This window comes from Macrobrachium rosenbergii, chromosome 13 (genome assembly GCF_040412425.1).
Source record: "Macrobrachium rosenbergii isolate ZJJX-2024 chromosome 13, ASM4041242v1, whole genome shotgun sequence".
Classification (NCBI taxonomy): Eukaryota; Metazoa; Arthropoda; class Malacostraca; order Decapoda; family Palaemonidae; genus Macrobrachium; species Macrobrachium rosenbergii.
The window spans coordinates 45,644,839-45,659,722 of record NC_089753.1 but is presented as its reverse complement, the minus strand read 5'-3'; the positions used below and the strand labels follow the sequence as shown (position 1 = coordinate 45,659,722).

At 37.2% G+C, this 14,884-nt stretch overlaps 4 protein-coding genes across 4 annotated transcripts; 3 read left to right on the top strand and 1 right to left on the bottom strand.

Moving 5' to 3' along the window:
- Nucleotides 1-4,735: 4,735 nt before the first annotated feature.
- LOC136844682 (streptococcal hemagglutinin-like) lies at nucleotides 4,736-7,391 on the bottom strand. Its single transcript, XM_067113930.1, has one exon. The coding sequence runs from the start codon at nucleotides 7,350-7,352 to the stop codon at nucleotides 4,893-4,895; it is 2,460 nt and encodes an 819-aa protein (XP_066970031.1). The 5' UTR covers nucleotides 7,353-7,391; the 3' UTR covers nucleotides 4,736-4,892.
- Nucleotides 7,392-7,456: 65 nt separating this feature from the next.
- On the top strand, nucleotides 7,457-12,766 carry LOC136844787 (fibrous sheath CABYR-binding protein-like). The gene is made up of 3 exons (XM_067114025.1): nucleotides 7,457-7,462; nucleotides 7,870-8,804; nucleotides 12,334-12,766. The coding sequence occupies exons 1-3, from the start codon at nucleotides 7,457-7,459 to the stop codon at nucleotides 12,764-12,766; spliced, it is 1,374 nt and encodes a 457-aa protein (XP_066970126.1).
- A 195-nt stretch (nucleotides 12,767-12,961) lies between these two features.
- LOC136844786 (probable serine/threonine-protein kinase kinX) lies at nucleotides 12,962-13,705 on the top strand. Its single transcript, XM_067114024.1, has one exon. The coding sequence runs from the start codon at nucleotides 12,962-12,964 to the stop codon at nucleotides 13,703-13,705; it is 744 nt and encodes a 247-aa protein (XP_066970125.1).
- Nucleotides 13,706-13,915: 210 nt separating this feature from the next.
- Nucleotides 13,916-14,473, top strand: LOC136844785 (probable serine/threonine-protein kinase kinX). The gene has a single exon (XM_067114023.1). The coding sequence runs from the start codon at nucleotides 13,916-13,918 to the stop codon at nucleotides 14,471-14,473; it is 558 nt and encodes a 185-aa protein (XP_066970124.1).
- The last annotated feature ends 411 nt before the right edge of the window (nucleotides 14,474-14,884 follow it).

Here is a 14,884-nt window from a genome sequence, read left to right as displayed (position 1 = left end):
AGGTCTTTGATAAATCCTGATTATCTTTAGTGGGTTGTATAGTGTTTTCATATTCTCCTGCTGTTATATCATTTTGTTTCATACTTGTCTGCAAATATCTTGTCATAAGGAAGTTTGAGATGAAATAGCGTTTGATAAACGTTGAAGGTCGTCATTGTTGGTTCCTGTTGTGGAAAAGTATTTACTGATACTTCATTTCCAACGTGTGACAGAGAGCGAAAGCTTTATTTGATGGTGTCTCCGTAGTCAAGCTTAGCGACTGAAATAAATGGCATAATTTAAATGTGTTCATCCTCTGGTAAATAATAGTTTATGGAAAGAAATGTGACAGCTAAGTCAAACAGCGAGAGAGATCAAGGGTGAATGATCAGCTGGTAATGGTAAAAAAAAAAAAAAAAGACAAAATACGGTATGGAGGAAACTGTCTTTTTGTTTATGAAAGCAGTTCGTGCATGTAATCCACCTGTCGAAGAATGTTATCCTTGTGATTATATTCAGTTTAGATTCAGTAGGTGATATTGTATAGGTTGATGAAAGTATATTAGTGTAATAGGTATCCGCATAATCTTTGTTCCATTCCTTGAAATTTGCTTGAGTCACTTTCTTCGTGGCCATTTACCTTTATATTTCATATCACGTTGTCATCCTTCTGGTCTGAGTAATATATAACGAGGGTCATATGCTCCTTTTTTTTAGTGTATCCTATCCTTGCCTGTGTAATAGCAATTTACATAAGGAGCTGTAATTATACCAATTCACTAGCGCAGGCGGTGATGAATGAAGGCTCTTGTTAAGTGGGGAACACCCGTTAATGGCAAGGTGTTATGTGCCAGTAAGTGCGAGCTGCATATATATTAACTCATTTGACATCCCGTCTTCGGTATTTGTGAAAGGCTGATGTGTATGTAAATGTATGAGATTATATACACCCAAGTAATTAGCTAATTTAACATCAGTTGGTATTTTTGGATGTTTTCAGGTATGTTGTTCATATTTGTCAATATGCTTACCTCGCTATTTATTGGAAGAGTACTTATATTGATCTAAATCGTTTTGAATTATACTTTGAACGTGTTATGTGAACATTTTGTTTTTATAGTTCAAAGTCGCAGATTTGTTTGTGTCAGTGTGATCAGACCGTCAGTATGAATAATGTGTTTAGTGATTTCCATTATTTTCTTTAGTACTGTCGAGTTTTTGTCTTGAAAGGATGTGGTTCATGGTTTACGTTTTTCCTGCTTAAAGTATACATTTGGTTTATGGTATGTATGAGTATTATCTAATTATAGGATCAAAAGTGTAGCCATCAGTGTAACAAGGCAAAATTTGTTTTTTTTAGGGGAAGTTGTACGGGAAATGAATTATGCTGAAAGAAGCCGAAGCGGAAGGATTATATAAGGTGCATGCAGAATTCAGTGATGTGCTTATTGAGTCAGAGGGGAATTTTTCTGGCATAGGCGTGACACAACAGTTTAAAATCTTCCACTTTTACTCTTAAGGGATGTATAACCATTTGAATGCATACAAAGGTAATTAAAATTGTTATATACCCCTTATAACCTTAGTTTTGATTTTTAAAAGTCTTTTTTGTAATATTTTATTCCGTTCCATGTAATTCTCTTGAAAATGCCTTAGAGTAAAGGCAGTTTGTTATGTCACTTTCTTCTTGGTCATTTACCTTTATATTTTATATAATATTGTTATCCTAATGATCTGAGTAATATATGACGAGGATCCTGTGTTATTTTGCTATAAAGCATCCTGTCCTTGCTATAAACATAATCATTTACCTCAATATAGTGTTAGTACATACACTTCAAGAATTCACCTCAGGTTTCTAAGGTGGTGTTAAAATAAGTTCTCCCGAAGTCATTACTGCGATTCCCCTAGAGAATTTACAACAAAGAACCTTTCAAAGCATTCAGTACCCGTGTCTTGGAAAAACATATAGAAATCACAAAGAACGAGGAAAAGCATTCTTTAGATAATTATTACCGAGCAAAAGTGCTTTCCACCATTCAGTACGGTCTGAGCGTAAGGCTCTATTATCAGAAGGAATATATGGAAATTTGTGTAGAAAGACGAACAGTCTAGTATCGAAACGAAATAAAAAGAACTGAAGAAACTCATTTAGGAAATCGACTGGTTGCAAACGGCAAGAAAAGACTGTGTGGTGAATTTGTGTAGTAAAAATGTTTGTGAAGAAGTTGTCTGTGCTTTAGGATATGGTCTATCCTTTTGCTGTTTGAACTGTGCACAATGCTTTGTTAAGAGCCTCCTAACTTTTTTTCCTTTGGGAAACTCAGTGACCCTTACATATCATGTTTTGGATGTAAAAGGACTTAAATTTTCTCTTATGATTAATTTCCATAAACTGTCCAGCAATGCATCGACTGGATGAGAGGAGATGAAATGATTCACATCACCAGGCTAGATGTATCAGGTACCACAGTATTAATGGTTACGGTAACTTGTGTCTCAAAACAGGAAAGTTATTAATGGTATGGTAATTACACTAAACCGGATATGAGCCTCCAGGATGAAGTAATGGTAGTCATTGCATTTAGATTTCCAAAAATTTTATAAAGAAAATAATCCTTTGAGACGTAAAATTAGCTCTATATGCATTTGTCTTGTATGCTCTCAAAATATCTTATAAAATTGCTTTCGCCGTTGTTAGGCGATTAATGAAATTGACCTAGTAGAAAAAACACTTTCCTTATCACAAAATTCTTATTCAATCGTTATTGGAATGTCTCGATATTGAAATAAACTAGAATGGATCTACCGGTTAGATTCAGTCAAATTTTGGAATTTAGTAAATTGTGTATTTGTGATTGTAAGTTTATTTTGAAATGAAAATTCGGTAAACAAATCCTCTGATATTTATACTCGTATAATGGCTACTATACCTAAAGATGGAGTAATTAACCTCTTAAATAAATTTAAAGGAGACCCGTTGGAAATGGATGGTTGCTTCCCTCTTTAGACAGCGTTTTCAGATGTGAATTATTTCAGTGTAAATTTATAGGGTAATGCAAACCAACAAATAATTTAGCTTAGGTACAGTGTTTTTCAGGACATCATATTAATAAAAAATATGTGTATGCTCTTCAGTGTTCGTGGATAACGAATACAGAATTTTAGAAAAATCTAGTGAAAAATTGTAGGGACTTGTATTATCTGGATTATATTTTGAATACCCACTAGCTACAATAAAGCTGTAAAATTATATTGTGGTAAAAATGACAGGCAGAATGAATTAACCAAGAACAGACTTTGTTTTCCTTATTGTATCAGGTTTGAGTCATTCAAATCAATGTTGAAAATATTCAGTCTGTATGTCACTTCATAAAATAACACTAAAAATGACTAGTATAGCTTAATTACAAGATTTAAAAACTCTGTGTCCAGAAAGCTCTTGGAATCTGCATTAAAACGAGTAACAAAAGAAACTATTCGTGTAAGCCCATATGTATATTTTTGTTGAATGGCTCTCACAGATACGTACATTATTATTTTAATAATTGAGAATTTTTATGTAATTTTATTTGGTACCTTGCTATTTCTATAAAGTATTGTGAGGAAAAGCTTGTACCATTTATGTGATGATAACCTTGGGGAATATAATTAGCAGGGTTATTCTTAAGTGCCAAATTAAACGCATGGAGATAACACACCTTTTCGTTGGACATGCTTTGATTCATTTTATGATTCGCAGAATAGTTCCAAGAAGACATCTTCGTACGAAAATAGGGGTCAGTTTTAGAGTTTTTGTTATCGTGAGCCGTAGACGTAATCTTAAATATATAGTCACGTGTATACAATGTGAAATTTATGCAGTTCTTGTTCCTTATGTGAGGATAGTTCAGAGAAAAATTGCGGTTTGATTTATGCAGAAATGTCCAGTGAGCAAAAGCGAACATTGAGGTCAAGCATGTGTGTAAATTAGTTTTTGAGAATAAAAGAGGTGTCAAATGTATTTTTATTATCATTATATAGTCTGCAGATGTAACACTTTTTTTACACATAAATAATTTTTGGGAGGAAGGAAAGACTTAAGTACTTTTTTCCATATTGAATTTTCCAGAATAACATTAAATCGTAAGTCATAAACCATGTTTTACAAACTGAATTAAACAATTAAACTGACAAGATGCTTGTTATACACTTGACCAAGGGATAGGTCTAATTCAAAACAGGTAGGTACTTGATCTTTATTTTATGTTGAAAATAATTTCAGCCTTGAAAGAATTGTTTTTATTTTCTTATCTAACCTGTTGACGAGATTGAACTTGTGGATCCCCCTGAAGATGTTGATCGAGGCGAACTACTAGATCCCCTTGAAGACATTGATCCGGGAGAACTACTAGATCCCCCTGAAGATGTTGATCCAGGAGAAATACTAGATCCACCTGAAGATATCGATCCAGGAGAACTACTAGATCCCCCTGAAGATATTGAGCCAGGAGAACTACTAGATCCCCCAGAAGATATCGATTCAGGAGAACTACTAGATCCCTCTGAAGATATTGATCCAGGAGAACTAGATCCACCTGAGGATGTCGATCCAGAACTGCTAGATCCCCTGAAGGTGTTGATCCAAGAGAACTACTAGATCCCCCATTGATCCAGAGAACTACAGATCCCCTGAAGACATCCAGGAGAACTATCTAGATTGATCCAGGAGAACTACTGATCCCCTTGAGACATTGATCCAGGAGAACTATTAGATCCACCTGAAGATATTGATCCAGGAGAACTACTAGTTCCCCCTGAAGGTGTCGATCCAGGAGAACTACTAAATCCCCATGAAGATATTGATCCAGAAGAACTACTAGATCCCCCTAAAGATGTCAATCCAGAAGAACTACTAGATCTGCTTGAAGATGTCAATCCAGGAGAACTACTAGAGTCCCCTGCAGATATTGTTCCAGGAGAACTACTAGATCCCCCTGAAGATGTTGATCCAGGAGAATGAATAGATCCCCCTGAAAACGTCGATCCAGGAGAACTTCTAGATCCCCTAAAGATGTCTGTCCAGGAGAACTACTGGATCCCTCTGCAGATATTGATCCAGGAGAACTACTAGCTCTCCCTGAGGATATTGATCTAGGAGAACTACTAGATCCCCCTGAAGATATCGATCCAGGAGAACTATTAGATCTCACTGAAGATGTCGACACAGGAGAACTACTAGATCCCCCTGAATATATTGATCTAGGAGAACTACTAGATCTCAATGAAGACGTTGATCCAGGAGAACTACTAGATCCCCTTGAAGACATTGATCCAGGAGAACTATTAGATCCCCCTGAAGATATTGATCCAAGAGAACTACTAGTCCCCCCTGAAGGTGTCGATCCAGGAGAACTACTAGATCCACTTGAAGATGCCGATCCAGGAGAACTACTAGAATCCCCTGCAGATATTGTTCCAGGAGAACTACTAGATCCCCCTAAAGATGTTGATCCAGGAGAAGTACTAGATCCCCCTGAAGACGTCGATCCAAGGGAACTGCTAGATCCCTCTGAAGATGTTGGTCCAGGAGAGCTACTAGATCCGCTTGAAGTTTTTGATCCAGGAGAACTACTAGACCCCCTTGCAGATATTGATCCTGGAGAACTACTAGATCCACCTGAAGATCTTGATCCATAGCTACTAGATCCCCCTGAAGATGTTGATCGAGGAGAACTACTAGATCCCCCTGAAGACGTCGATCCAGGAGAACTACTAGATCTCCCTGAAGTTATGGATCCAGGAGAATTACTAGATCCCTCTGCAGATATTGATCCAGGAGAAATACTTGATCCACCTGAAGATATCGACCCATAACTACTAGATCTCCCAGAAGATATTGATCGAGGAGAACTACTAGATCCCTCAGAAGATGTTGATCGAGGAGAGCTACTAGATCCGCTTGAAGATGTTGATCCAGGAGAACTACTAGAATCCCCTGCAGATATTGATCCAGGAGAACTACTAGTCCCGCCTGATGGTGGCCATCCAGAAGAACTACTAGATCCCTCTTCAGAGGTTGATCCATGAGAACTGCTAGATACCCCTGAAGATGTCGATCCAGGAGAACTACTAGATCTGCTTGAAGATGTTGATCCAGGAGAACTACTAGATCCCCTTGCAGATATTGATCCAAGATAACTACTAGATCCACCTGAAGATCTCGATCCATAGCTACTAGATCCCCCTGAAGATGTTGACCGAGGAGAACTACTAGATATCCCTGAAGACGCCGATCCTGAAGAACTACTAGATCCCCCTGAAGATATGGATCCAGGAGAACTACTAGATCCCTCTGCAGATATTAATCCAGGAGAAATACTTGATCCACCTGAAGATATTGACCCATAACTACTAGATCCCTCTGAAGATGTCAATCCAGGAGAACTACTTGATCCGCTTGAAGATGTCGATCCAGGAAAACTACTAGAATCCCCTGCAGATATTGATCCAGGAGAACTACTAGTCCCCCCTGATGGTGACGATCCAGGAGAACTACTAGATCCCTCTGCAGAGGCTGATCCATGAGAACTGCTAGATACCCCTGAAGATGTCGACCCAGGAGAACTACTAGATCCGCTTGAAGATGTTGATCTTGGAGAACTACTAGATCCCCCCGCGGATATTGATCCTGGAGAACTATTAGATCCATCTGATGATGTCGATCCATAACTACTAGATCCCCCTGAAGATGTTGATCGAGGAGAACTACTAGTTCCCCCTGAAGACGTCGATCCTGGAGAACTTCTAGATCCCCATGAAGATGTCGATCCATGAGAACTGCTAGATCCTTCTGCAGATATTGATCCAAGAGAAACACTAGATCTCCCTGAAGATGTCGATCCAGAACTACTAGATCTCCCTGAAGACGTTGATCTAGGAGAACTAGATCCCCCTGCAGACGTCAATCCAGGAGAACTACTAGATCCCCTTGAAGATGTTGATCCAGGAGATCTACTAACGCCCCTTGAAAACGTTGATCCAGGAAAACTGCTAGATCCCCCTGAAGACGTTGATCCAGGAGAAATACTAGATCCCCTTGAGGACATTAATCCAGGAGAACTACTAGATCCTCCTGAAGACATTGATTCAGGAGAACTACTAGACCCCCTTGAAGACATTGGTCCAGGAGAACTAGTAGATCCCCCTGAAGATACTGATCCAGGAGAACTACTAGTCCCCCCTGAAAGTGTCGATACAAGAGAACTATTGGATCCCCCTGAAGATATTGATCCAGAAGAACTACTAGATCCCCCTGAAGTCGATCCAGGAGAACTACTAAATCCCCCTGAAGATATTGATTCAGAAGAACCACTAGATTCTCTTGAAGACATTGATCCAAGTGAACTAATAGATCCCCCTGAAGGTGTAGATCCAGGAGAAGTATTAGATCCCCCTGAAGATATTAATCCAGAAGAACTACTAGATCTCCCATAAGATGTTGGTCCAGGAGAACCATTAGATCCCCCTGAAGATATTGATGCAGGAGAACTATTAGATCCCCCTGAAGGTGTGTTTCCAGGAGAACTACTAGACCCCACTGAATATATTGATCCAGAAGAACTACTAGATCCCCCTGAAGATATTGATCCAGGAGAACTACTAGATCTCCCTGAAGATGTCGATCCAGAAGAACTACTAGATCCCCCTGAAGGTGTCTTTCCCGAAGAACTACTAGATCCCCCTGAATATATTGATACAGAAGAACTACCAGATCCCCCTGAAGGTATTGATCCAGGGGAACTACTAGATCCCCCTGAAGATATTGATCCAGGGAAACTACTAGATCCCCTTGAAGATATTGATCCAGGAGAACTACTAGATCCCCTTGAAGGTGTCTTTCCCAGAGAGCCACTAGATCCCACTGAATATATTGATCCAGAACTACCAGTTCCCCCTGAAGATATTGATCCAGGAGAACTACTAGATCCCCCTGAAGGTGTCGATACAGAAGAACTACTAGATCCCCTTGGAGATATTGATCCAGAAGAACTACTAGATCCCCCTGAAGATGTTGATCCAGGAGAACCAATAGATCCCCCTGAAGATGTCGATCCAGGAGAAGTATTAGATCCCCTTGAATATATTGATCCAGGAGAACTACTAGATCCCCCTGAAGGTGTCGATCCAGGAGAACTACTAGATCCCCCTGAGAATGTTGATTCAGGAGAACTGCTAGATCCCTCTAAATATGTTGATCCAGGAGAATTACTAAATCCCACTGAAGATTCTGATCCAGGAGAACTACTAGATCCCCCTGATGATATCGATCCAGAAGAACTACTATTTCCTCCTGAAGTTGTTGACCCACGAGAACTACTAAATCCCCCCGAAGATTTTGATCCAGGAGAACTACTAGATCTCCCAGAAGATGTCGATCCAGGAGAATTACTAGATCCCCATGCAGATGTCAATCCAACAGAACTACTAGACTCCCCTGAAGATATTGTTCCAGGAAAACTGCCAGATCCCCCTGAAGATATTGATCCAAGAGAATTACTATATCCCCCTAAAGATGTCGATCCAGGAGAGCTACTAGGTCCTTTTGTAGAAGTTAATCGAGCAGAATTAGTAGATCTTCTTGAAGAAGTTGAGCCAGCAGAACTAATAGGTCCTCTTGAAGAAGCTGAGCCAGCTGAACTGGTAGAATCTTCTGTAGAAGTTGACCCAGTTGATGTTGTAGAATCAGTTGAAGTTCCAGATGAAGTTGAGTCTCCTGAGGAAGATGAAGTAACAGAATTAGTAGAATCACATGCAAAAATGATAATGAAATCACAAAAAGGGTTGTAAAGCCCAGCCACAGGAGACAGATATGGAGGTCAGGGAATAGAAAGGAAGGGGTAGGATGTAGGGCTTTACTTCACAACCTAATAAATTATGATGAAAGCGAGCAGGAGAAGTAGGAGTTTTTTCTCAATCAGTATAGAAAGCAAGTGCCATTATAATACGCATATTGAATAGGCTTCGGTTTGGATGAACCAATGCTGACCCTGCCTAGGTTTCTGCAGAACATTACTCTAGTCTCCGCAACAGCAGCAATTGAAATGAGTTTGCCTATATTATGCTCGACAACAAAGAACAAAAATAAGAAAAAAAGTGTTACCCACAAAGAAGCTTTGCATTTATATCATCGCACACTTCTGAGTGGATACATTTGCTATATGTCTTCAAATTGTATTGCTTGAAGAAGTGCCAGTGTCTATCTCTTCAGGTGAGGTTAGCTTTGTGCATATTATAATGGCAGCATTCTATGCTGATTGCAAAAGACTCCTACTTCTCCTTTTTGCTTTCATCATAATTTATCAGGTCTCGGAGTAAAGCCCTATGCACTACCCTTTCTTTTGTATCCACTGACCTCCATATCTATCTCTTGTGGCTAGGCTTTGCTACCCCTTTTGTGATTTCATACCTTTTTTTGCCTGTGATTTGAGTCCTTTTATGCAATGGCAACGCCCTAGATCGAGAAAAATATGGTAAAATAGGAATGGGGGTTATGTAGGATTTAGATACACTTTTATTAGATGTATGTGGCTTTCCTGTGATTATGGTCAGCTCAGCTCGTTTGTGCATAATTATACAATATATATATATATATATATATATATATATATATATATATATATATATATATATATATATATATATATATATATATACACATTCATGATATTGCCTTGTAATATGTATATCATTCTATGCTTCTGATATCACCCAGTTTGTCCCCTAGCAACAAGTGTTCTGTATTTGTGATTTCGTATGTCGTGGTTTGGTTTGGTTGTTGTCATGAGAGATAATGAGTTAACAAGAGTCGTGTAGGGTTTTGTCTCATACAAGAAAAAGACAAATGATTTCGCAATGTTTCATGTACTGTTCTGGAAATGAACATTGGTTCTTTGTCTTGTTTTGAAAGCGTGCCTTTTGTCAGGTGTCGTTTGTTTTGATCGTGTTGAGATTTCGTTAAGAGCTTCGTTCCATATGATTTTTTGTTCAAGTCACATATGCCTTTTTGAGAATAAATGCACATATCTTGATCGATTACGTCATGTTTTGTAAGATTGCGTTGCTCTGATCAAGTATTGTTCTGACGTCGTCTGATAGTTTCTTTTCTAACTGGAATCCAAAAATTTGTTCATTATGGCTTCAGAGACCATTCGTGTTGGTTCTCTCTCTCTCTCTCTCTCTCTCTCTCTCTCTCTCTCTCTCTCTCTCTCTCTTCAATAATTATTAATGTAAAATATTTGTGTGGTCACTGGTATTAATCTTAGGTTTTGAGATCTGAATTTAGGAAAAGTGTGTAGCGGCTCCTAACAAAAAAGTGTGTTTTGTGAATCTCAAGCAGCTGCACTTCAGGCGATTTTGCGAAAGTTTTTACAAGCTTGTGAAAGGTAAAGTGAATTTTACTTATTATTAACATGATATAATAAGGTATATTAAGAAATTTTGCCTTGGTGAAATTATTATTGGTAAACCTTTTGTATATTTTTGTGTGTTATTGTGTTTGCAATCTCTTGATTTTTCACATTTTATAATTGGTGATTGAACATTTATTTACTTAGCATTTTTATTATTTCTTGATAATTTACTATTGCATACTTGATTTAATTAGCATTTTTAATATTTCTTGATAATTTACTATTGCATACTTGATTTAATTTTCATTTACTAAGATTTTCTGTTCAAATTTTGAGTAATTCTTAATAGTTTAAATTTTGCTTGATTAATTAGATTTCTTGATAAATTAAATTTTTTGTGATTTAGTTTTGTTTAATAATTTAATTCAAGAATTGATTAAATTTTGTGTTGTTTTCAAGTAATAGTAAAATTTTTCAGATTGAGTTCTAATGATAAATTTTGAATTTAAAAATAAATTTTTGTATTCAATGGTTTTAAAAACAGTGTTTCATGTGTTGACCACCAATGAACAGGATTAATTGTGTGCATAAAGGAAAGTGATGAACATGTTTTGTTCCTTTAGTTTTGCTAAAGTGAATTAAGACCAGGGAAACTGTTAAAAGTTGTTTGATGGAGTGTTGCCCTTTTTCTCTAGTATATTCCTTGTTTAATTGTTGCTACCTCACACTTGTTTTGATAAACTTAGTTTGATTTTTTTTCATGTGATTAATAACCTTTTTTAAGGGATCACTGTTACCTTTAGAGCATTCAATCTTAATTTTTATTGTTATGAGAGTTCAGATATCTGGCTGAAGTGAGGTAAATTCTTGAATTCTGTGATTAGTTGTGTAATAACCAGGTACTTGGTACACTTCATGGCAATATAGAATTTTTGGTTCCCAGACCTGGGAACAAAACAAAATATCACTCAGGTTTATGGTTTACACTAATGGTGTTAGGAATTTTTTGATAGGAGAGTGACCACATAATTATTTTTGGATTGTAATGTAAATTATTTAGTTGATTAACTTGGAGAAAATGGCTCTGTTGAATGTGCAGAAGTTTTTAGCAGCTCCTTCCATCCAAGAGTTATCTGAATCCAACCTGACTAGGCACAGTGGACTGCTTTAGCAGTGGCATGTGGGGGTAATGTGTCTAGTGGTAGAGACAAGACTGATGCCACAAAGATATGATGTATTAGATATATTCCTATTCAGAATGTCCCCATAGCTTCTAATGTGATCTTTAACTTACTAGTTACTCAGAAAACTTGATGTTCTCTTTCTTCTGGAACTCGGCCACAGCTTCATAATAAAAGTTTACTTTTATTTTTCCTAGGTTTTGATATATGTAGTTTAAAATGTAATATATTTATGTATGTATTTATATGTCTGGTATACAAACACACACACACATATATATACATATATATGCATATATATATATATATATATATATATATATATATATATATATATATATATATATATATATATATATATATATATATATATATATATATATATATATATATATATTTATATATATATATATAATGAGTTGCATATAGGCCTATATGAATGGTGCTGAAGTAGAAAATGAAAATTTTTTCACTTACATGTAATTGCGATATAAATTACTGAAAGATATTTTAAAACATGTCTTTCATTTCTGTCTAGAACAACCAAGGGTTCATTTTCTCTATGTTCTTTCTTTTTAAGTTTATAATTATATAGGAAGTGGTAAGTTTTTTCTCTTGTGAAGTTTTGAAATATTGATCTTTTGTGTATTATTTTGAATTTTTTTATTTTTAGTGTGGAATATATTGATGTTATAAGGTTTTTAAAATTTTTCTATTTGTTATGATAGAGCGCTCAGATTCTGTAATATGTATGGTCAGTATATTACTGTATAATAAATTAGTTATTTACTTGACCCTGATGGTCCTGTCGATGATGATGAAGTTGACGCTACTGTCGATGTTGATCCAGTAGATTTTCCAGACGATGTGTTGTCAGTAGATCTTGCAGATGGGGTTGAGCCAGTTGGTGAGGAGTCAGTAGATCCTGCAGTGGATGCTAAACTAGCAAATCCTTGGGATGATATGGAACTAACAGATTCTGCAGATGAAGATGAAACAGTTGATCCTCCAGATGATATGGAAACAGTAAATTTTTTCAAGGATGTTGAACCAGTTGATCCTTCAGTTGATGTGGTGGGAGTAGAGGTTGCAGAGGATGTTGAACCGTTTGATCCTACAGTGGGTATGGTGGAAGTAGAATCTGCAGGGGATGTTGAACCAGTTGATCCTCTAGATGATGTGGAGCTGATAGATTTTGCCGTGTATGAAAAATAGGAAGATCCTGAAGATGATGTGGAGATAGAATCTATAGATGTTGAACCAGTATTTTCACTTGACGACTTGACGTCAGTGGATCCTGCAGAGAATGTTAAAACAGTAGATCCGCCAGATGATTTATAAACAGTAGATCCTCCAGATGATGATGAACCAGTATATACTTCAGATGGTGTACTGTCAGTAGATCCTACAATGGATGTTAATCTAGTAGATCTGCCAGAAGATTTGGTGCTAATAGATTCTGAAGATGATGTTGAACCAGTAGAGTCTCCAGATAAGGAACCAGTCGATTCTGCAGAGGATGCAGAATCAGTAGATCCTGAAGATGATGCAGAGATAGATTCTTTAGAAGATGTTGAACCAGTATGTCCACTAGATGACTTGGTTTCAGTAAATCCTGCAGAGGATGTTAAACCAGTAGATCCAACAGATGATTTGGAAACAGTAGATCTTCCAGATGATGATGAACTAGTGTATCCTTCAGATGGTGTGCTGTCAGTAGATCCTACAATGGATGTTAAACTAGTAGATCTGCCAGAAGATTTAGTGCTAATAGATTCTGAAGATGATATTGAACCCGTAGAATCTCTAGATGAGGAAACAGTCGATTCTGCAGAGGATGTAGAATCAGTAGGTCCTGAAGATGATGTAGAGATAGATTCTTTAGAAGATGTTGAACCAGTATGTCCACTAGATGACTTGGTGTCAGTAGATCCTGTAGAGGATGTTAAACCAGTAGATCCAACAGTTGGTTTGGAAACAGTAGATCCTCCAGATGGTGATGAACCAGAATATCCTTCAGATGGTGTACTATCAGTAGATCCTACAATGGATGTTAAACTGGAAGATCTGCTAGATTTAGTGCTAAGAGATTCCGAAGATGATGCTGAACCAGTAGAGAGTCTAGAAGATGAGGAAAGAATAGATTCTTCATAGGATGTAGAATCAGTAGTTCCAGAAGATGATGTATAGAAAGATTCTATAGAAGATGTCGAACCAGTATATGCTCTAGATGAGTTGGTGTAAGTAGATCCTGCAGAGAACGTTAAACCAGTAGATCCAGCAGATGATTTGGAAACAATAGATCCTCCAGATGATGATGAACCAGTATATCCTTCAGATGGTGTACTGTCAGTAGATCGTACAATGGATGTTAAACTAGTAGATCTGCCAGAAGATTTGGTGCTAATAGATCCTGAAGATAACATTGAACCAGTAGAATCTCTAGAAGATGAGGAAACAGTCAATTCTGCAGAGGGTGTAGACTCAGTAGATCCTGAAGATGATGTAGAGATAGATTCTATAGAAGATATTGAACTATTATGTCCACTAGATGACGTGGTTTCAGTAAATCCTGCAGAGGATGTTAAACTAGTAGATCCAACAGATGATTTGGAAACAGTAGATCTTCCAGATGATGATGAACCAGTATATCCTTCAGATGGTGTACTGTCAGTAGATCCTACAATGGATGTTAAACTAGTAGATCTGCCAGAAGATTTGATGGTGCTAATAGATTCTGAAAATAAGGTAAGTATCAAACCAGTAGAGGAAACAGTAGATTCTACTGAGGATGTAGAATCAGTATATCCAGAAGATGACTTAGAGATAGATTCTATAGATGTTGAAACAGTATATCCACTAGATGACTTGGTTTCAGTAGATCCTGCAGATGATGTGAAAACCAGTAGATCTAGCAGGTGATTTGGAAACAGTAGATCCTCCAGATGATGATGAACCAGATGGTTTGCTGTCAGTAGATCCTACAATGGATGTTAAACTAGCAGATCTGCCAGAAGATTTGGTGCTAATAGATTTCGAAGATGATTTAGAAATAGTAGATTCTGCAGAGGATGTAGAGCTCTTTGATCCTCCAGTTGATGTTAGGGCACTAGATTCTTCAGAGGATGTTGAACCAGTTAATCCTCTGGATGATGTGGAGCTGATAGATTTTGGAGATGATGAAGAGATAATAGGTTCTGCAGAGGATGTTGAACTGGTTGATCCTCTTGTTGACTTGGTGTCAGTAGATCCTGCAGATGATGTTAAAACAGTATATTTTCCAGATGATTTGGTGTCACTAGATCCTGCAGAGGATGTTGAAGCAGCAGATGC

Excerpts from the sequence above, each read along its gene's own strand:
- LOC136844787 (XM_067114025.1), top strand. Across the intron at positions 8,805-12,333 it reads ATGAAATCACAAAAAGGGTT|TTATTTACTTGACCCTGATG; the intron begins GTAAAGCCCAGC and ends ATAATAAATTAG.
- LOC136844682 (XM_067113930.1), bottom strand. The coding sequence starts at position 7,352 with ATGTCTTCAAGAGAATCTAGTGGTTCTTCTGAATCAATATCTTCAGGG.
- LOC136844785 (XM_067114023.1), top strand. The coding sequence starts at position 13,916 with ATGGATGTTAAACTAGTAGATCTGCCAGAAGATTTGGTGCTAATAGAT.
- LOC136844786 (XM_067114024.1), top strand. The coding sequence starts at position 12,962 with ATGGATGTTAATCTAGTAGATCTGCCAGAAGATTTGGTGCTAATAGAT.